The sequence below is a fragment of the Lepisosteus oculatus genome, chromosome 2 (genome assembly GCF_040954835.1).
Source record: "Lepisosteus oculatus isolate fLepOcu1 chromosome 2, fLepOcu1.hap2, whole genome shotgun sequence".
NCBI lineage: Eukaryota > Metazoa > Chordata > Actinopteri > Semionotiformes > Lepisosteidae > Lepisosteus > Lepisosteus oculatus.
The window spans coordinates 3,827,955-3,852,068 of NC_090697.1; the positions used below are offsets into that span (position 1 = coordinate 3,827,955).

General features: G+C 38.5%; 2 protein-coding genes across 2 annotated transcripts; both read left to right on the forward strand.

Annotated features, from left to right (window-relative positions):
- Positions 1-4,871: 4,871 nt before the first annotated feature.
- On the forward strand, positions 4,872-5,993 carry LOC102689448 (trace amine-associated receptor 1-like). Its single transcript, XM_069186090.1, has one exon. It carries the CDS (start codon positions 4,947-4,949, stop codon positions 5,991-5,993), a length of 1,047 nt encoding a protein of 348 aa, XP_069042191.1. The 5' UTR covers positions 4,872-4,946.
- A 9,417-nt stretch (positions 5,994-15,410) lies between these two features.
- LOC102689651 (trace amine-associated receptor 1-like) lies at positions 15,411-17,134 on the forward strand. Its single transcript, XM_015358941.2, has 2 exons — positions 15,411-15,551; positions 15,726-17,134. The coding sequence occupies exon 2, from the start codon at positions 15,734-15,736 to the stop codon at positions 16,793-16,795; it is 1,062 nt and encodes a 353-aa protein (XP_015214427.2). The 5' UTR covers positions 15,411-15,551; positions 15,726-15,733; the 3' UTR covers positions 16,796-17,134.
- Positions 17,135-24,114: the final 6,980 nt, after the last annotated feature.

The window sequence follows — 24,114 nt, forward strand, 5'->3', positions numbered from 1 at the left end:
ACCTTGATCAACCAATCAGGGACTGGTAGGGCTGAGTAACCCACGTGGGACTCTGATGCCCATGGAACTTTCAGCCAATCAACGAGCTGAAGTTCCTCCAGGTAAAAACAGGCAACACAGAGATTCAGTAAGATTCAGTGGATTTCGGAGAATTCTGTGGACTTTTCTAAAGAGACAGCCCAGGAGCAGAAGGCACCTAAGGGCAGGACATTCTCGCAGCGCGCCTCCTGACCATCCTAAGACTCAGCCCGGACAACCACGGAACGGCCAGTGTGTCCGAGTGCCAGAACTTTCCTTTGTTCTAAGAGTCTAGAGCGGAGGTTGCCAGAGAGTAACCAGAGGATCCACCCGAGGTTAGCACCAGCAGCAAGCCTCATGAACAGGTCGGAACTGTGGACAGCTGAATCACTATTCAGAACTAGCTCTTCATCAGGAACGAACCGGTCCACTTCCTGACTTGCTGGGACCCACAGTCATCTTTTCTCCTGTGCACAAACTTTGCTAGTTAAAGCCAACACTAACTAGCCGGTCAGTGAGCATCTGCAGCGCACCGTCGCAAGCCGCACAACACAGCCTGGCACCGAGCCAGAGAGCGCGGATTGGACAGCAACAGCCTGCAACTGTTTCTTTGTGCCCACAGGAGATCTGAATCCCCAAAGATTGGATGAGTATTCAACTTCAATGCATTACTGCTCGAGAATTCAATTGTTATCCCAACCAGTTGATATCAATTTAATTCCTAAGAGTTATGTACTTGTTTTGAGTATCTAATGTAGAAGTTATAACCAAGTTCATTTACGAAACGGTCTAAATGAATGATATACTGAACGTATGTCCTCTTGATATATGTAACTCTTTGTAACTGATTGAATATATATCTTTTGTATTCTGATAACCCTCTCGATAAGATCTGTTAGTTTTATATGCATATTCTATGTATTAATAAATGTATCCTCGTGTATTAGTACCTGTGTGTGTGCGTTGTTTGAGTTATATCGCATGGTTGGATTCTAAAGCCATCAAAAGAATAATTTTGTGATTTACTGCTACAATTAATAATTGTCCCAGTAAATGCCCAAACCCTACAGAACTGGTGCCTTCAGAGAGCACACCTACATTCCATTTTGGCATCCCTGGGCCGGCTCTGGCAACATTACACCTGGTTAAACAAATATTTATGACAATGACAAGACACAAACCACACAACACACCACAACATACAACACACAAGTTACTCTATGTACAGTATTAATAAACAAGGCATGTCAGAGGACTAACATTCTGGTCACCCAGAAATCCCCAGACTGCTACTAAGCATTAAACTCTTCTAAGCCTTCTAACTAAATACAAATCAAGCAGCAGTTACATTTCTCTCTCTGCACCCTGGATGACACGAAATCAATTGGAGCCTATATCCCTATCCATAAAATTGCCCCCTAAATAGAAAGGACGTTTCTAACTGAAGTATCTTTTACCCAGGAAACCCAAGTTACCTAAAAGGACAGAATAGCATGCTCTCTATAGCAAAGTTCAAATACTTCAAAGCAGTTCAAAGCTTCAAATAGTTCAAAGCAGAGGAGAGGAGAGAGGAGTCCAAAAGAGTTGGGACCTGAAGCTTGCGCCAGGCGGCTTACAATCCCTACATGGTCATCCAAACCAAACCGGATTAGAGCACAAATACAGCTTCTTTATTCTCTTAATGTAATCTTATATTGTGTGTTTCTGTACTGCTCATTGACAGTCATTAACCCACAACATAGCTAAGTATACCAAGGAAAACCTTCCAATTTTTTTTTCTTAAAATCCTCCACCTTCTTCCCTCTTTTTTAATTTAAAGAATTCTGAGAAGTAAGCCACACAGTAAACCATACATCAACAATTACAACCATCTTCATCTAGATGGAATTATTTACACTTAATATTAACGTTTCTCCTTAGCAGGCAATAGCTACCAGTTCACTTTGCAGAGTAATTCAGACATTTCTTTACTACTAGGGGTTGCACAGTGACCACTGACATACAGTAAAATAAACTTTTTACTTAAGATCAGGAAAGGAATAAAGTGTTAATAAACTTTTTTTCAAGTACCTTAATCGGTATGGCTCTGGGACTAATTCATAGGCCTCCAAGCAGATGTTGCTAAAGTTCTGGGACTAAACTACTAGGGGTGATCACTTCAACACACTGTGCTTGTTTACCTGGAGAACGTACCACTTGACAAAGGAGACTGACCAAGGTGAGACAATAATACTCAGCCCACAGACGAGAGAATGTGGGCATCGCACCTCTCAATTTCCAGTGCAGAAGTCTCTTTTCTAACCTAGATATCCACTGAAGTACAGTGCCTGTTTAAGATCACTCCCCAGGACAGCCAGTTACATCACAATCCCAGAGGGGATTAAGCTACGCTACAGACAGCCTGTTCCAAGGAGAGTGTAGGGCTGTCTGAGTGACCGACGACCCTCTGTGAGGCATCCGTAAGAGTCCGCTCTGCTTGGACAAGTCACAGGGAGCTATAGGGGAAGCTTAGTCTCTTGGTGAGACAGGTGTGTAGTGCGAAACTGTTAAACCCAGGTTAGTCATTCAGGACACCGAGAGCAGGGGAAGCTCTCTTTGGAGTAGCGGCCTTGGTCATTTCTGTGTCAGTTCCCCGCTGACAATAAGGACAGGAGTGACACTGGCCAAATTGGAATCGACCAGGACAAAGTACTTGCCATTGCTACTCTAAATTCAGGGAACACCTTTTGTTACAATAAGGTAACAAAGTGGCATTTTTCCCCACACTTGGCCACCATTTAGGTACAGTTAGATCATTTTAAATGAGGTGATGGGGATTAAGAATGTTGATAGTTTCACGTCGAGCAATGTACTGTAACTGATTTGTTGGTTAAGGTTTAAAGGTTCATACATAATTTAAAAGTTAGAAAGAACTGTATACAGTAGGTTGAGGGGCAAGATAAGAGTAAATAATAAATATTTTTATATGGAAACATTGTATGAGTGTTTCCTAATATCTATTTTGGAACTCTTAATTCCTTGAATTTTGAAGGTTTTTATAACTATTTTATAACATGCTCAAACTATAGGGAAATTACTGCATGATTTATTTTATAATATCATAAATATCAGACAGCATGAGTAACGCATAAATTCTTCAACTCACTGATATAGTATTCTTAATAATTATCCCTTTCAACACCATATTTCAGTAAAACAATGCCGTAATTTAGGCTATTTTTACTATTACTTGTTATGAAATGTACAGTACACAAAATACATTTTATACGCTTGATATAATGTGTTCAAAATAAGATCAAAATAAGTCACTTTTTTCACTCTGAAGGAGCACTATTGTCAAGTTGACATGCAGCATGCGCAGCATGTACAGTAGGTCATGTCATGTTATGAACTATTTCTATATTTCTATTTCTATATTACAGCTCTCCTTCATTTCAATTGCTCAATATTATGCTGTTGAAGAACCACTAAAATACAAAAATAAATCACTGGTCATGTTACACTTTACATGGTTGTTATTATTTGGAATGTTTCAGTTTTTGGGTTGATGTTTCTATAAGAATTTATATTGTTGTGGTTAAAATAAAAAATATCTATTCATGATATTTACAGAATATATAATCTTTGATTTACTGTGATACAATCTGTTGAAAAGATTCATTAAAAATTCATATGGAACAAGCAAAGTATTTGTGAGTGGCAGCAGTTAAATCTTGGTTGTTGTTTTTTTATAATGTTCATGCATAATGGCATAATAGATGTTTGTTCACCAATGGGGAATACTGTAGTTCCATAAGGGAAAGAGATGGTGATGCTACAGTATGGATCACCAGTAATTACTGACAAAACACTAGTTTACACTGCTGGGATTTTTGGAGGACAATCAGTATATAAAACGCCACATACAAATTGTCAGGTTATAGTGACACCAGACATCTGAACAAGGTAAGCTTATGACGACTATATAATCCTTGCATCTCAAAAGAATTTTTAAATTTCATTTGGTCAATGTTGATTTTTTTTTATTTATCTGCAAATTGCACTACAAAACCTCAAGAGTAAAAAGTACATTTTACATTGTTGTTGTAAGCTTTTTACACTGAACATGCTGTAGTAATTGAGAAAAATTCACTATAAGAGATTCCTTGCCAAATTTAAGGTCTTGAAATAAACAATTTCTCATGTTTAATTCTGCAAATGTATGGATATATACGTCTTTTAATTAAGATCATTTTAAACAGTTTAGAAAGATTTTTAAGATGTATTTTTACTTTCACTTCTAAAGCTGTACTTGTTGTATTAATAATAGTTAATATAATAAGGAACAAGTAATAGGCTTATTGCATGCTGTAAAGAGATGAAAGAAAGCACAATGTTCCAGCTGTGGAGCCTTCAATAAACCTATTGTTCCTTTGCAGCTTATGCATGCTGACGCAGCTACCCACCTGAACTACATTAATATAATAATTATGTTTCATGGCTAATTTTTCCATAGATGCTGCCACAACAATTTCTGCTAATCAAAAGTTTCTTTAGTCATGTCTATTGAGATTGGCACAGGAGTCCTGTAAGCAACAAGAAACAAATCACTGGCACCATAGTATTTTAGAAGAAAATACATTTATTCCATTACGTCAAAATGAAAAAGAACACGTAGATTTTACAGCCAAGAAAGACTGCTTCAGTGTATGTGATTTCAAAATAACAGAATGAACATAATGTGGTAGAGTAACAGGTTACAAATCCAGCTGTTTCATTTTTAATTATTAGAGATACAGTCAGTTGTGACATTGACAAAATTCCATTTGAAATCTTACCTGAAATACTAAAGTATGAAAAATAAAGAGTAACCACATACTTTAATGTTATATTGGTCTTTTTTTACAGGAAATTAACTTTTCTACAAGTCCTGGGATATACAGTATAGAATGAACTTCATGGTGAATGTCACTGGAATAACTGGAAATACACACTTTTGTTTTGAGTCAGTGAACAAGTCATGTCTGAAACATGTTTATTTGCCTACTATACGTACTCCACTGTATTTCATCTTTGTAGCTATTATTGTCTTCACTGTTTTTGGAAATGTGTTTGTCATCATCTCCATTGCTCACTTCAGACAGCTTCACACACCAACTAATTTTCTCGTTCTCTCATTAGCGGTTGCTGACTTGTTATTAGGAGGATTTGTTATGCCTCCCAGTATGGTCCGATCACTTGAAACTTGCTGGTACTATGGAGACTTGTTTTGTAAAATCCATTCCAGCACAGATGTCATGTTATCTACTACTTCTATATTCCATCTCTCCTTCATTTCAATTGATCGATATTATGCTGTGTGTGAACCACTAAAATACAAAGCTAAAATCACTGTTTGTGTTGCAGTTTATATGGTTGTTATTAGTTGGAGTGTTTCAGCTGTTATTGGATTTGGAATGATCTTTCTAAAGTTAAATATAAAGGGGAAGGAATATGTCTACTATGAGAATGTATATTGTGTAGGGGGCTGTACTCTGATACAGACTGAAATATCTAGCCTGATTTGTTCCCTGCTGGCATTTTACATCCCTGGGTTTATTATGTTAGGAATCTATTTGAACATTTTCCTTGTAGCAAGGAGACAAGCCAGGGCAATTGAAGGCCTCGTATCCCAGAGTAAGAGCTCAGAACACAGCAAAACAATGACTTCAAGCAAGACAGAAAGAAAAGCTGCGAAGGCTCTGGGAATAGTGATGGGGGTCTTTCTCTGCTGCTGGACGCCATATTTCTTGAGTGTCAACCTGGATCCTATTTTTAATTATTCCACTCCACCTGTCTTATTTGACAGTCTTGCATGGCTAGGTTATTTAAATTCTACATTTAATCCTCTTGTCTATGCTTTCTTTTACAGCTGGTTCAGAAAAGCCCTTGGTATGATTGTGTTTGGTCAAATATTTCAAGCCAATTCTTCAAGAACAAAACTAACTACAGATTGAATATTTGTTTTCATATTTTAACACTAAGAAAAATCATATAATTTTTATTTTTTTTCAAACATTTTGAAAAAAATAAAGCACTTCACAGCTGTGATAATATTGTGTTTCTGAAAAAACTGAAAATACAAAATAAAACAAAAATAAGTTTACATTATGTTTATGTGTGAGTATGAATTTTGAACTTTGGACAAACTTCTGAACTGTTATACAAGTAAATGAAAACATGAACAACTTCAAATTCTAACAAATATGTTTTTTTCACTTACAGTATACAGTAGTGATAAACAAATTACTCTAACTGGTGTAACAATGTGGGTTTGAAGGAGCCACAAAGAACACAAAAACAAAAAGTGCTGCTTTACAGCAGGGTGCAGGCCAAAAGAAGAAAAAGCCAGAGGGGTCCAGACTGGACTAGACAGAAAAAAGACAGAAAAGGCTTGAACCCCAGTGTAAAGCAATGTTTTTGGAACAACAGCACTGTGGACTGTCCAGGTCTACCTACCTGGATGGAGAGAAAAAGCAAACTAACCCTGTGACAGGAGACTATTAAAGTGACAGTCCTAGAGGATATTGTGGAGAAAGAGCATGAAGGCCATTTTCTTACTTTATTTTAATCTCATTCGCTGTCGTGAGTACACCGGGACAGCCTCAGTCTGTAGGCCTCTCTCTTTTCTACTCCAGTCTGGACTCCGCTGTTCAAAGTGGCTCTTTTTAGTTCAGTCTGGGTCCTGTTGTTCAAAGTGGTTATTTGTCTATGCCAATGTGGACTCTGCTGTTCAAAGCTTTTTTTTATTTGTAACTTGATTTTTATTCTTTCCACTGACAAAAGCAACATGTTACAAAGATCTCTAAAACATTCTTGTAGACATATATAGATGTCGCACATTAAAGTCTCATTTCTCAGATATGTACATTTTCACTAGAGAAAAAAATAATATAATACTGTGGATGACAATCCAAGTGCAATGTTACAAATTCTGTTTTTGGATTAGCACTAATAGCTTTCTATACACACCACTGAATTTCACAAGCATTAAATTATTGGGATTGCATGCTGTGTGTCTGATTCCTTCACAAATATTGGCTCTACTGATGTTGAATCGACAAACAGCGGTCTTGTCAACTGTAAGAGCAAAGTTGTCAAGAATCTCCTCGGCAGACAGGTGGCATTGTCTACAAACAGGGCAAAAGAATGAGAATTTTAGACAAATAGACTTTGTCAATTATGAGTTAATTAAAAAAAAATACTTTTGCAAAATGGTATCATTATATGTTGTACCGCAAACCTCTTGAAATATTTCCTGTTGTATGTGTGAAGAATGTGATATTCTTTAACACCACAACACAAATAAAATAACTCTTGAAGTAACAAAAACATAAAACTATTTACATCTTAGGGGAATCACTTTATTTTCTGCATTGTTACACTCCAACAAAACTGCAGTTGCTGATAGGCAGAAATCCAACTGCAGGACTCTGCGATTTTTGGTGGCTGGCGGAGAAGGTCGAGGTGGAGGGTGATTGGAGGTCACCAGAGACACTCAAAGGAGATGAAGTGGGAAAATGGCAGATGGGGTTCAAGCTGTGTGAAATGTGTTTAACTTCCTACAACAGAGAAATAGGGGAAAGAGATGTCACTAGAGTGGTGCTGTGGTTATTGACAACTAACTTGTTTACCATAGCTATACTTGTATAGTTTTTTTAAACTTTTTACCATAACTATATCTGTAGAAATTGATCCCTGATCTATCACTTGCTACTGCTCTCAAATCTACTTCCTCTTTCAAATGAGAAAGAGCAGGCTGAAAAAATAAGCTGTTAATCAAATGAAACTTTTTTCCATTAATTTTTGCATTGCATATGGGTTTAAATACTGTATTTACAGTAATAGTACAATTAAACAATTATGCAATTAAACATGTAACTCAGTGCTATTGCACTAACCTTCATAACATTTGGATCAAGCAGCCATATCACTCTACAACTCACAACTGGCAACCCACTGAGGCAGAAGTGTGATAGCCACGGTTCCGCGCGGGGTTGTGCCCTCCGCCACCTGTTCCGTCCCCCACACCTGGGGCGCGAACCCGGGTCTCCAGCGTAACACAACAGGGCACCAACCGCGTGAGCTAAAGGAGACCTCCCCCAGCCCAGGCAGCTGAGGACCCTGCTACGCGCAGTGAGGGAGCTGACGTCACCACACTAGCTCCGCTACACCAGCAGGTGTGAGACCTCCTGGGAAAAACTAAGGCTTCTGCTGGAAGAGGTGTTAGCAGGGCCAGCAGGGGGCGCTCACCCTGTGGTCTATGTGGGCCCTAATGCCCTAGTATAGCGATGTTGCCTAGGACCCCCAAAAAGCCAGCCCTATTCCCTGCTATATCACCAGATATAGTCTTTCCTTGCTACAGATCACACGATCACAATGTTTTTGTGCTGCTAATATGGCCAACTGCTCTTAACTATCTGAGATGCACTTGAATCAGTTAGCTTACAATATTGTTGTTTTGTTTTATGTTCAGTTCAAAATGCAACTCAGAAAAGATTGTTGCTTTCTTTTTTTTACTGAAGTACAAACAGTTAAGTAGATTTTCCCATAATGTATAAGTAAATTACTTCAAAAAAGAAATATTTCAGCAGCTTACATCAATAAAAAGAAAAAAAAGTGTCCAGCACACGTGTTCCAGATGACACTTCAGGTCAGTGGAGTCACACAATTGCAGGGATGTTTCTGAGCCGTTTTTATACTCCTTTTTGTCCGGGAGAAACAAGACACTGCTGCCACCTGTGTAAGCATGTACAGGCAATTGGAGGAGGTAATATTCACTGGGGATTGGGAAAGAGTGAAGACAGTAAGGAGGTGTGTGCCAAACAGACATATTTGTTTTATTGCTCTGCCATTTTAACACAACAACAGCTGGTTCCTGGGTATCGATGAGTGTATGCATTGTAGCTTCACACTTCACCCTACAGTTACGGTCTTACAATATGTTCAGCAATTGCTGTATACAGTAGTTAAATAAACAATTAAAATGTTACCTAACCACATGAGAAAGGGTGAAGAATATAGGTATGCTAAGTGTGAAAGATCAGTGATATTTCTAGATAACAAAAAACCTTCTTGATAAGTTGTGAGAATGTCAAAGCAATAGCGCTCTTGGTAGATGTGGTGTTAATGGATATGTGTATCACATAAAAAAAAAATTAACAGAGCGAATGTTCCCAGGAGTAGGCATTCTTCCCTTAAAGCTCTGTACCACATGAGTTAAGTGATAAATACGTTTTTCATATAATATGTACATGTACCGCGCCTCACAAGACCTAGGACATGTTATCAACATCAAAGATGAAAATGGACAGATGCTGCAGAAGCCAAAAGACATCCTGGAAGGATGACTTCGAGAAAATATGCAACGAGGAATTTCCGCATTCTCCACTACCAGCAGCCGATATCATCTCCGGCCCAGTACCCACCATCACAATCGCAGAAGTAACCACCGCCATCAACAAGATGAAAAGTGGCAAAGCAACTGGCCCAGACGACATCCCAGCCAAAGTATGGAAGCTCCTTGGAACACAAGGAGCAGCATGGCTCGCCGACCTCTTCAGTAAGATCACTGAGGAAAAGGCACCCCAGGAAACGTGGCAAACCAGCATCACAGTGCCAATTTGCAAAGGCAAAGGCGGCGTTAATGACTGTTCCAATTACAGGCCGATCCGGCTGCTGTGCCATACAATGAAGATTTTCGAGCGTGTGCTGGATGCACAACTAAGCACCATCGTCGATATCTCGCCAAACCAATGTGGCTTTGTGAAAAACTGCGGAACCACAGACGCCATACACGCAGCCCGCCTACTGATGGAAAGGCACCACAAGAAGAGGAAAACGATCCACATGGTATTTCTCGACCTGGAAAAGGCATTCGACAGAGTACCGCACGATCTCATCTGGCTGGCGCTGCGACAGCACCACGTCCCCGAAGCCTATGTCAGCTGGACAAAGCTCCTGTACCAAAAGGCCAGTAGCTCAGTACGTTGCGCAGCTGGAACCTCAGACACCTTCCCGATCGATGTTGGCGTCCACCAAGGCTCAGCCTTGTCTCCTCTGCTATTCATACTTTGCATGGATACAGTGACCAAAGATATCCAAACGAGGCATTCATGGAGGATATTGTATGCTGACGATGTTATGATAGCAGGTGAAACGCGACACGGCCTCGAACAACAAGTACAAGATTGGAAGACGTGCCTTGAACGATTCGGGATGAAATTAAACATCCAGAAGACGGAGTACCTCGAATGCGGTGATCAAACCGATGGCACAATCGCAGCTGGTGGGGTCCAACTGAACAAAGTGACACAGTTCAAGTACCTAGGCTCATGTGTCAACTCCGACTGCACTACCTTCCAAGACGCCAAGACGCGAGTCAGCGCCGCTTGGATGAAATAGCGGCAGGTCACTGGAGCACTATGCTACAAGAAGATCCCTTTACGCCTAAAATCCAAAGTCTACCGCTCAGTGGTCAGACCAGTGGCCCTATACAGAACTGAATGCTGGCCAACTACAAAGAAACATGAACAGGCACTCCCTACGATGGAAATAAAGATGCTGTGATGGACCCTTGGCTTGACAAGACTAGACCATGTCATGAATGAAGGGGTGCGAAAAACATTCAGAGTTGCCCCAATCACGGAGAAAATGAGGGAATCGCGCCTGCGATGGTATGGACACGTGCTCCGCAGCAATGACACATCAATGGCAAAGACCGCCCTCGAATTGAAGGTGGAAGGCCGTCGGCCCCGTGGACGACCATTTACACGCTGGCTGGATCGGCTGAAAGATGACGTGTGCCTCGCAAAAGTCACCTGCCGAGATGCCGCAGACCGTATGAAGTGGAAAAATCGGTGCAAACAAGCAGACCCCACATAAGTGGGAAAATGTGAAGAAGAAGAAGATATAATATGTACATGTCTGAATGGTACAGGCCATTCAGAATGCATGCCGGATAATGCAGTACATTGCACAGCGCACACCTCGAGGCACTGCATTGCGCTGCACATTTAAAAAAATATTCAGTGGTCTGACTGCACTACTTTGTAAAACCACCAGGTTGAGCAGTGAATGCTTAACATTAAAATGCATAGAAGCACTGGGGCTGTTGCCAGAAAACGTCTGGTTTCGAATCCCGGTCAATGCTGAGGAACAATCTTTTTCCAATTATGGAGTTTAAGTTATATACTGTTTAGACTTCTACTAATTGTAAACTGTGTAATACAGTGTGTTGAATTAAATTAATTTAAAAAAGAAAGTATGGCTGTTTTTTGTCTTTTAAAAACAAAAGTGCTCAGTTGGATATCTATTTTGTCGTAATGCAAATTTCAGCAATCAGAAAACAATTTAACTTTAAAGATCCCACTACTGATAAATATATTTATGTGAAATATATATTTCATAATCGAACTTTAGTCTCTCGGTTTACTGGGGACTTACCAAATGTTAAAGAGAAACAATAACTTCAGCCTCAACTCCCACCCCCCGGACAGACAAAGGTGATAAAGTTGATAAAAGTTCAGTCAACAGGGTGCAGTTTGTTAACACAAACTCATCTGTTAACAAGGTGACTTTCTACTCAATGAAACGAAAGCTACAGTACAGTCAGGAAGACAGATTTTAAATTCTTCAAGGAAAATTAGCAGTTTAAGTTTGTCAAAATCAGCTACTTTGCAGGCAGTACATGACTTCTCAAAGTTACTACTACTTCAGCTACTCAAAGTTACTAAGTCAGCTACTACTACCATAAACTGTATGTCCATTAGATGTATATTACTTATGCGACCGTATAACGTAAGCCACTACAGTACAGTATGTGTGAAATATACTTTTCACAATCAAAATTTAAAGTAAAATTCTTTCCTGATTACTTGTTGCTGGAATTTGACATTTTTACATTAGGTGAATTACATTTATATTACATTATACGTCCATTTTTTTATTCAGCTACCAAAATTTCATATTAATATTTCATATTAAGTGGATTTAAACATGCACACTAGAGAAAAAGAATGAATAAAGCAATCGTTTTACTAATATCTAACGCACCACAAGTGCCACCTATCGATTATCTTCGGCCAGTGAATTACATAATGCAGTGGTTCGCGCACCACCAGTGGTACACGGAGCACCGCCAGATGGTATGCCATATGACATGAACCCTGCACTGAAAAATCTGGATGGGTTTTCATATTTTCTATTTTAATACGTGTCGAATACGCAGCCTACGTACTACGATACAGCGTGCGGTAATACTTGAGTGAACACAAAAGCTACTATGTATTTCTATACCATTCTATAGGAATGCGTGCTATGAACGTAAGTGACCAATTGTATTTAAAAAAATGTATCTCCAGCAAATAGGGAGGTAGGAGAATGTGCATAATTTTGGAACAATGCCAATGTTGTAAGCACAGGAATGCATAGAAATGCATGCTACAAACACTGGCAATCTTGTGAGCATAGGAAAGCAGGATAGATAACAGAAAAATAACCAATCTTCCTTATGAGCCAGTGACAGCCTCCTTTTCTCCCTTCTTCCACTGCCTACCTCAAAACCTTCAATATCATAATATCATATTTCACTTTAGTCTGTGTTTTTTGGTTCATTTATTGGAAGTGAATGAAAAAATAAGGCCAATTTGGTTACTTTACCCATATTTTTACCAGAAAATCTTAAGTTGATCAATTACAATTTACATACAGTACAGTGAGAGTTTTCAGGAACTTCACCTTCCCAATGGCAAAGGTTTACTGTATTTATATTTTGGAATGCAGTACAAACAGCATATACTGTAGCGTATAATTATACAAAAGTTAGTAAAAGTCTGCAATACATGTGCAATACAGTGAAGTACTATTAGTGTTTTATTTTTTACCTTAATTAGTATCATTACTTCATACGTTCAGTCTTTAGATAGGAACAGTATATGGGCCCTACAGTGCTACACAGATATCACTAATACTTATCCCATGTGGATAACTTCATGTGCGATAAGACAAATATTCTTATTGAAGAAACATGCGCTATAAGCAGCCAAAATGGAAATACTCTATATATGGAACAGCTGGTGAGCACCATATATGAATAGGTTTTTGAGGAAATTTTAACTGATGCAGCTATCAGTTGTTTGTTAAATACAGTACATATTTGGATTTCCAGCTGCTATTTGTCATTCATGATTAAAAAACACAATTATCATCTCTTTTTGTATTCACTGGAAAACAAAATAAAAAGTGGGTAGTGGAACAACATCTAATCTTCACATTGACGCCTGATCTGTATTTTTCTAAATAAACTAAGTTTTGTTGTTTGAAATAACAACCCATTTTTTATTCAGGTTTTCTTTCATGATGTAATATACAGCATGTAAAGCTCTTGGATTGCAAAAGAGTAGATTTGTTTAGTGGGGGATACAGCATGTAGAAACAGGATTACTGAACTGTAGGTAATATTCTTTTCATCAGATATCTGAACCATATGTCAATGGCCTCTTTTCCCATCTCATTTTATCATTAGTAATTTACATCAATCAATTTGCTACTCAGCTTGTAAAGACTGTAGTTTAAATAGAGTAAATTGACGTGTTAAGGAACAATATACCTGCAGAGGCAGGATAATTTAATTTCTATATTGATGCAGTTCTTTTTCCTGGAAACATGAAAGCAAAGAAAGAACAGTCTCTAGAGACACGGATTTGTTTTTTATTTGCTTTAACATCTTTCAGAAACATTCACTATTTTGCATTGCCGTTTCTCCCATTTTAGAATTAAGTGAGTCATACTATAAATAGATATTAGAGCACGTTTTATTTTTAATGAACTTGCTTTAACCGTAGAGAGCTAAGTGGTTGGCCACTGGAAGCAGTGATATTTCTCCAAGGTAGAAATTAGTTTTGTGATTGCTCAGAAAGTACACGGAATGAAGGGTCCACTGGGCACAGTTGAAGCAAGGAAAGAGGATTTGTCTAATGTACCGTATATAAATATCCCTATAATGTACATTGGACAGATCTGAAAAAGCAATCCTAATGGTGAGTATAGAAGAAAAATATTGTTTGCTGTCAAAACAAATAGCGTTAATGTTACAGGAGCTATCTCTGTTAATTGCTGAGCATTAATTTTTAACTACATGCAATTATTTTATTTATTTTTTTAAAAGCATTTTGATTTACAGAGAAAACTTCGCTTCATCATTAAATTATAACATTTACTTCTTGCAGCATTCTGTTTGAAAATTTGTTGTCAATCTTAGAACGGATATTACATTATGACACAATACATGTTTTACTCTGTTATAAAGAAAAAGGAGCCAAATATTGTAGAACATATTTGCATAAATGTTGCTAACTTGCACAAATAGTGTGAATCTTTCATAAGGGCCACATACAGAATTCTTTAAATGGTAAGTACTATGAATACCTCACTGTTTTCAAAGAGCTTGAATTAATATATTCCTATTACAGGAGAGTTATTTTAACTCATTACTATGATACTATGAGGACTATATCTTGCACTCTGTGGTTCCAGGATAGGCTCTGAGTTGCAGTGTCCCTCACCATTGCAAGTGGTGTTTTTATAATGAATGTATAGACTGTGAACATAATGTGATATAAGAGCAAGCCTATTTATCATCAAATGTCTGTAGATTTGCATTCCATGCAAAATGGCTTTATAGAAAATAACACTTTACTACAAAAGTTCAAGAAAGAAGGCACATTATCTTTTATGAATGTGTAGTATTCTCATTTTGAATAAATGGCTTTGTTTAACATGGCATGGCATGATGTTTAAAGAAAAAAAAATTAGAAATTATTCCATGCTTCCAAAGTATAAAAAATGAATTAATAATAAAATAAATACCATGTATCTACTTCACAACTGTGAAAATAAATCAAATAGTAGTGTCCTTCTTGGAAAATCACAATTATTTGTGATTAATGGCACAAGGCAAAAACTAATAAGAAAAGCAAAAAAAAAGCTTTTATGCTAAAATTGTTTCAGTATTCTCAGGGAAATGTGCAAACAAAGTTTAAACATAGTTTTAGAATTGTATACCTCTTAAAGACATTTTTATATGTATAATGTTTTCCTTCAGTGTTTCACATTATAATTTCAAGTTAGGCTCTGGTAAAGAAAAAAACCACAGAGACTACTTTGTGATATTTTGAGAATGTGTTTCAGTTGTAGAGAAGAAAATAGATATAAGGACATTTCCCACAACTTGAGACCAATGGATATTTATAATTTATTTGTCATTTCCTCTGTGCTTACATTTGGCTTATATCCATTTGGCTGAGAGACTTAAAAAAATCAATTTTTGAGAAGAAAATACTTTAGTTCACCATGGACAGTGTACAGGCTGATAATGTCACAGGCAGCAGAGGTTGAATTTGTGAAAAGTGCTTAATAATTACATTCAAATTGAGTTTTTGTCACATTGCTAAAGCTGGATGTCGTCTGCCGGTGACTCTCCAAATTTCTTCAGTCAGGTCTAACAGCTTGCAAAGGTATGTATACTAAGTTGTTAACTGTTGCTTTAACAGTTTTTATGTACAGTAAATCTACCTAGCAGAAAAAAGAGAGTTGAATTATTTTCATTGAAAAAGATTTTTGTTAAAATGACAATGTTTAAATTATTTTGACTAGGTGAAAACTAAATATACTGTGTACTTTCTATCTAGACTCTATCATGCTTGGAAGAATGAGCCTCCCATCTGGAATGAGCTACAATATCAGTGAGCTTTCAAACACGCCCTTGTGTTATGAGTCATTAAGTGGATCCTGTGCAAGACTAAAAAGACCGTTCAGTATTCGATTTACTATGTACATGTTCATGGTGGTCACCATATTGATCACAGTTTGTGGGAATCTCCTTGTCATCACGTCTATAGCCCATTTTAAACAACTGCACACCTCTACAAATTATCTCATTCTCTCTTTGGCAGTATGTGACTTCCTACTAGGGTTATTTGTAATGCCCTGCAGCACAATAAGATCTGTTGATGGCTGTTGGTATCTGGGAGACTTCCTTTGCAAAATACACACCAGCACTGACATAATGCTCAGCACATCATCCATTTTCCACCTGTCCTTCATCTCCATTGACCGCTATTTTGCAGTTTGTAAGCCGCTGAAGTACGAAACCTCAATTACACCATTTACCATCCTTACAATGATCATTTGTAGTTGGATTCTACCTGGTGTTTTTGCTTACGGGATGATTTTTTTAGACCTTAATATAATAGGTGCCGGGGATTCTCCTCATAGAAATTGTATTGGAGGCTGCACTTTGATTTTCAATAAACTTTCTGGAACATTTGCCTCTATGATCTCATTTTTTATTCCTGGCTTTGTCATGTTGGGAATTTACCTGAAGATTTACCTGGTAGCCAGAAGTCAAGCAAGATCTATAAAAGATATGACACAGCATTTTCAAATTGCAGAAGAACATAAATCTGGAGTACAGCGTCAACGAGAAAAAAAAGCTGCAAAAACACTAGGGATAGTAATGGGAGTCTTCCTTATCTGCTGGACGCCATTTTTTGTCTGTAACACCATGGATCCCTTCATTGACTACTCAGTCCCACCACTGCTGGTGGATGCTCTTGTTTGGTTTGGTTACTTAAATTCTGCTTTTAATCCAATAGTTTATGCATTTTTCTACAGCTGGTTCAGAAGAGCACTGAGGATTATAGTGTTTGGTAAAGTCTTTCACCCGCAATCTTGTCGGACCAAGTTATTTTCAGAATAAGTGCTTTTACAAAAATGTCCCATGATGAATTAATAAAATTGCAGTTGAAAGAATGTTATTCTTATGCTTTAAACTACAAAACAACAGGGCATGCATTTTGTTTTTCACACAAGTCAAATTAGCCTGCCTTGATAGTGTAGGGTGGATTAGTGCCGAGGGCTCTGGACTGGAGTGTTGTGGTTTCAGGCTCAGGTGGGATGCTGCTGTTGTACCCCTGAGTACTTCACTAGAATTGTTCCGCAGCATTTCCTGCTGTATAATTGGGTCTCCAGTTCATTATTGTAAGTGAGAATTCACTCTCAGTTGACTTTCATAGTGAAATGAAGGAATAAAATTACACAAAACTGACTATACAATGTGTATTCATACATATGTTGCATATACTGTATATTTTGTAAGAATATTAAAAACAATATATTTGAATCTTATATATCAGATCTCACTTTTGTGTATTTCAAAATATACATGTATTATGTAATAAATGTACATTATTTTTTCTAATGTAATATATGCTAATTTGTCTTATGACCAATGCCTTTTATAGGTATCTAATCCATTAAATGTATTATGTTTAAATGAAGGAATACTACTCCTGAGGTTCATGTACTGCATAGGGAACATCATATGAAGTCACCATATAGTTCAATGTAAATATGTAATTTAAATTAAATGCAGCACTGCTACTTGGTGAACTGGCAGTCATAGGGAAGGTCCACAGACCCCCACCTATTGTGAGAGGACAGAAAACAAATGGCAACTTGAATGTATATATCTTATAATGATAAATGCTTAGAATATTTGCTACTGTATGTGATTATTTTCATGTATTGAAATAATGTGTATGATGAATTCTGTTGTTTCCCTTTTGTATGGTATATGAAACAAGGAGAGAATCCTCTGGCGGGCTATGTGCTGGAAATGATTCTTCAGCTGAACTCAATCTCTGCTTTCCTATTGTAGGAAAAGTCATATCTTATGAAATGTAATGCCGAAACAACAATGGCCGACACATATTATGATTTTAATAAAAAAATCTATAAAGATGTTACTGTCTTATGAAAATTTATATTTACATTTCTTCCATAAGAAACAAACTACGATATGAAGTGTGTGGCCAGGGACCAGATCATTTTTACTTATCCTCTGGGATAATAGTACATTACGTGCAATGAAACACTGTTCCTCGTTTACTTTATCATACAAGGACTTCTAGATATTTCTTAACAAAGTAGTTCCTGGACACTTGTGTCACTTGTGACATTTTTTTATTACTTTGCATCCAGTCATGTGGATTTAGTCCATTGTATTTTTATTTACATAAGGTGGGGGGCAACGCTGTGGCGGAGAGGATAAGTTTTAAATTAAACATCTTAAAAATGGTTAAAATGGCAGTGACAAATTAAAAAGTGTGCTGTTCTTTTACAAACAACTGGCAAACAGTAAAGGGAAACGAAGAGAATATTAATATGTGAACCACTGTAACCACTGAACACCTTCAGTTAAATGCATGAGTTTTCTCAATGCTTCTGCACCTACGCTGTTCTGGAAGCTCTACCCAGTTGCTTTCTCTGGGTTTTCCTTTGTTTCCCTGTGAATATTAAAAAATATTCAACAATTCAAAAAAAAATATTCAACAATATTTAATGTTAGAAACAAATATGCAATGTGACTTAAAATGTCATTCACAGGTAGCATGAGAAAAAAAAGCATTAAAATTAAAAAGTGCAGTAAAACCATTATTAACAAACCGCTTATCCTGTTGAATATTCTGTAAAGCTAGAGATGTTTGAAGCATATCCTGGGTGTAGGATATGTTCAAGAGCACATACAGTAACTGCTCCCAACATTTTATTGCATGACAGAGAAAAGGACAATTCCTAGTACAGTTTCCTCCCCCAGTCCAAAAGACATGCTGGTAGATGAATTGGCTTCTGGGAAACTGTGCCCTGCAGGGAGTGTGTGCATGTGTTTGTGTCTGTCTGTCCCGCAATGGACTGGCATTTCATCCAGGGTGTAGCCTGCCTTGTGTGCTGTTGCTTGCAGGGATAGACTCCGGCTCCCTCGTGAATATGTATTGCTCAAATCAGTGAGAAAATAGGTGGATATTTTCAGGAAGAGAGAGGTCAGTTTATAATGTTTGATTTTTTCTTTATTTCCCATTATGCAAGATGAGAAACTGCACTGCTTTTTTCTTCTTGTGTTGTGTGATAGTTTATCTTGATAGGCTGTGGTTTTAAATTTATTAATTGTAAAACATCTGCAATTAGAGGATGCTTAATCACAGCCCATAGTTTGTCAGATGGCATACAGTAATATTATAATATCGGTTTTTGGAGTGACTTGACTATTCTCTTGAGAGTCTGTACTTAAAATAAATGTATTCAAATTATTGATTCTCAAATGTAGACTTCAAAAACATGCAATTGCAATGAATAAAATATTTTTCCTGAACTGCTGAAAATTGTAATTCACATTGGTTTCTATACTTGCAAATTATAAGTGATTTTTCAGCTCTACCATTACATAAATATTTTACATTTGTCTGTCATTAATTTAAATACATTGCCCATTTATCCATTGCTAGTATTCACAGAGTAGGGCTGTGCCCACATAGTTTGCCCACATATTCTCCTCCTCTCTGTCTAGTGAGGGCCTACTGTAGCTATCAGTCATGAGGCAGTGCCCCTCAAGCAGCTCTCAGGAAGTCAGGGCCATTCATGTTTTCAGGCCCCAGAGGCTGCCAAGCCAGCCAACGACCACTTGGATTCCCAGTGAGGTCCAGGCTCCCCTTTCCTGTACTTTACTAGGCCCTGCTTCTTCCAGTTCATTTTAGTCTGGTCCTGGTACCTCATTACACAATAATCTAACTGTAGTGTAATACTATCTTCAACCCTATATATTTTTCAACCTTAGGATCCTTTCTTCCAAGCAAGCAAATTTTGAACAAAAAGCGCCCTCATGCCACCAACCATTTTCTTGCCTGCTCAGTGACGTCTAACAATTTCTGCCATGTCCAGCCTCTCCTGTCTTTTTCTTATAAATTATATAACTCATATCTCCTACCCTTTGTTTCCCAGCGGGCCTTACTCACATCAGTACTAAAGTTACTATTTAAACTATTTTTCAGTCTGAGTAATACTAAAATAATCCAGACAGGTTGTGAAATAAATACTGTGAATTTAGTTTAACTGCTGTACCTAATATGACCAATTTGTATAAGTCCTATATAAATACATTGCCCTTAACAGAAGACTCAACTTTCTTTGAAAGTAATTGAATAAAATCACCAGTGTTCCGTGTTCCCAAAATCAATGTAGCTCATTTTCTGTTTGGTTGTGCTACAAATATTTTCAAAATAATGTACTGCAAAGACTTGGATTACTAATCAATTATGAATATAATTGTAGCATGAATTCTCACATAAATAAAAATACAAAGCATCAATTTAAATGTGTTACTCTAGCATTGATTCTTTCAGTACAGCTATTTTAGGGATAGAATAGTGGAAAAGGATAGCTTATGAAGACTCCTTTGACACATGCCAGGATCTCATGGAATGTTACTTCTAAAAAATGAAAGTCTTAACATGAAAACAACATTTCTGAACGGGATTGTATAGATTACCTGACAGTGAATACAGCTAGTAACTGCCTTTTCTGCTGGCCTTCTTTCCATTTGAACTGCTGTGGTAAGTAATTAACATGGTCAAAGTACTGTTTGTCTTTACTGATTTCCAAACCCTGCACTAGGTTATAAAATACCACATTGGGTTAAAACAAATGCCAATGTTAAAGGTGAATTTCTATTTCTGTGTGCACTTGATGTGCCATGGATGGGGGTGAACAGGTTCAAAGTTGCAAAGCAAAAAAGAAATAAAACGGTTATATCGAATGTGGTAAGTCAAAGGGTTGTGTAAGTTTGGAAAAAGCTACTCCGTCATGGTGTTAATGCAGATACGATGGTTTCTTTCAAGAGAAGTAATTAAGTAATTACTAACTACTAAAATGGCGAAGAGTCATATTTACAATAGTTGTCTCTTTCACCTGAGGGATAATTAACAAAATGCATTTTTCATGGCCCTGCAGCTGTGACAATTTGTGATTTTACTATGTTCTGAAAATTAAACCGAGGGAATCCAACTGTGTGTTGAGAGAGAGAGGAGAGGGCTAGGGAGGTAGAATGGATACATTAACCACATCAGCACCATCTGATGACTGAATACTAGCAGTTCACCAATATGAGCAACGTAACACAGGGCAAAACATTTACACAAAGTGCAGCATTATGATCACAAGTCTCTGAAAATGAGATTTTGACGACAGTCTAGCTTGCCTCAATTAAGTAAATGAATACATATGATTCTGGAAATAAATATATTGTATTAGAATGGAATTGCATTCAAAGTTGGACAATAACATCAAGACATTATTAATATTGTTTCCAATGTCTGTCTTTAAGAAGATAATTGTATGTTTTTATGTTTATATAATTGTATGACGGTATAATTGTTTAATGGTATGTTTCCATCTGATTATTAAGAGGCTTTTTTACCTATTTGATCATGTTTATACTCTAAAATGTTTCTAAATATTATAAATAGTAAAGACTATTAAAAATTAGTAAGACTAAAGTCAAATTGCTGCTGTTCTGTTTTGGAGAAGGTACCACCTTAATAAAACACCAACTGTGTGTTACGATATGGCAAAGCTGTGGGGAATGTGCAGCTGAAGTGGCCATGGACCACGCCTCCACTCTCCTGGCCATTGCTGAGAAGACAATATAAGCGCACTGGATTGTAATGAGGTGTCATTCTGCATCAGGTGCTGTGAGTGATTTAAGCCCTGGTCATTTTTTCTTTGGCAACCCAGCATTGCGTTACCAGTCTCTGGTGCTCACATCGTACTGGATTTGACGTTAGTCACTTCTAGTCCCTTGGTGCCCATGTCACACAGCATTCTTTCTACAGTGGGTGAGGCATGTCCTTCACCCTTGATGTGTGTGCCGGAGGTGGGGTCTGCTGCTGTACCGGGTTGTTCTCACAGGGTGCTGTGGCTGACCCTCCACTTGGCAGGTCAGTCCTGCATCCTGAAACTCTGCATAGCCATTGGCTTTGGTGGGCCTTCCCTTCTTCTCCAGCCCTGCCCTCCAGCCAGCCTGCTTACTGCCTGGGCATCCCCCACTGGACTCTGCTTCCTCTCTGCCTGCCCCTTGTCCTGACCTGGCTCTGGGACTCTGCACTGGATCTGATCCTCAGTGGGTGCATTGTTCTGCCTGGTGCCTGCCGCACCTCCCCAGTCTGGCCTGACAGTTTTGGAGTGCACTGACCACCACTCCTGGACTGTGACGCCCTTGCTCTTGGATCCGTAACACCTCCTATCCCACCATGTGGCATAAACCTTGGTGGGTGTTGTGTACATAGTTACAAATGTTAATGTACTGTGGATAAAAGCATTACCCAATGTCGTCTATTCTTTACAGAAAACACATCTCTCTGACATATGGAAAATAAGGCACCATTCTGAAATAGTTCACTCCTGAAGAAGGCTCCAGAGGTGTGTCTCTTGTCTTTTCAGCATTGAATAAACCTTTACCTGTTCCTTTGCAACCATTCTGAAATGTTTTATAATTGCAATAGCAAGAAGATCAATGTCATGAAAAAGCTTTTATTGATTTAAAATAAAAAAACGAGGAAAACACACTTTCCTCAATACAAAGCAACCCCAATCTCCCAGTTAAAGATCTGACCTTGCTGACCCCTCCAGGTATCTACCAAAGAACCCCTAATTCTCCGAGTCTGCCCTGCTCCATTACTAAGTGCAGAGAGCTCCATATGACAATGTCAAGACAGGACTAGATACAACAACACCAAATAAGAGAATCATAGCCTCTGTGAAGATAATTTATTTACAAGGCATGCATACACATCATAGGCATGCATTTCAAAATTAACACTTAAGTTAAAAACACAAGAGACAGGAAGTTCATATTGAGGTGTAACTCCTGGAATGAGCAAAATTATGCATGAAACCATAAAATATGTAATAATATGTGAAAAACATTATTTGAAAAAGGAAAAATGGAAATGATTATTTTGTGAAACTTTCTCCTAAACTCTTATACAGTATTTAAATATGTCTTCAGGTCTTCAAGTGGACACTGAGATACAGAAGTACAGGGATAAAAACAATAAAATGTATAATATAGTATGTCATGAAAGTATAGAGATTCTGCAAAACTGTCTGGGAACAGCTGCTGAGGGACTGGACTTGAGGTCAGTGCATTGACCTGGGACTGACATTTCCGTGTAAATAATTGTAGTGTGTTACTGAGTAACCTTTGTAAATAGTTGCTGGTGTTTATTGCTTTCCCTTTACGTCTCTGTTATTCACCATAGGCTATCGTATCCCTTCCTAATTGTTACCATGAGTGTGAAAACCCAGTTGATTTGGAGTTCTAAATCTCTGTTATGTCTTAGACGGGCAGAGGTTCAATATACGTGATGCCTGCGCATCAAAGGCACACCCATTACATTGGTGGCAGTTGCGGGACAGAATGGAGCGTGAAAGGCATCACAAAGCGGACTCCGAGAAAGCGCCAGGTGTCCTCAAAATGGGACCACTAACTGAGACGCCTTCGTGGAGAAGGCAGAACTTGAGCATCTCTCTGGCGCGACTGGTGGTCTCAGGCAGTGGCCTTTCCAAAGGTCCCCGTTCCCCTTGGATGAGAGATCACCGACCTGTGGCTGCACACCCACCATCACTAGGCAAACTGGGCGGGGGACGCGAGGAGCAGACTTGCCGAAGCGGACGGCAGGGAGGGCAGCATCGGTGGATACTGTGGTCCGCCGAGGGAGTGACCTGTGGTGTGTGTGTGCCAGACCTTGCCCCTGTGTCGCCAAAAGGGGCCTCCGGAGAGGCGCCCACTGAGGTGGGAGCCGCAGCCAAGCGACTGTCTGAACCCAAGCTTACCATCGGGGATCTATTGCAGCACAGCTGCGCTGGTCTCACCCGGACCCAGCAGTGGCAATTACAACCACTTATCACCGAGAACAAGGATCTGTTCACGGCAAGTGATGAGGACTTCTCATGGATGACCCTCATTCAGCATGCCATCGATACCAGCTCAACCCATTCGCATTCCGCCCCAGCAGAGGGCCCATGCAAAGAGAGCTGCAGCCAAGGAGAAAATCAGAGAGATGGCAGGAGCAGGGGTCATAGAGCCATCCAGCAGCCCATGGTCAGCTCCAGCTGTCCTGGTCCATAAGAAGGACGGAACGTGGAGATTTTGTGTGGACTATAAAAAAACTGAACAAGGGCACC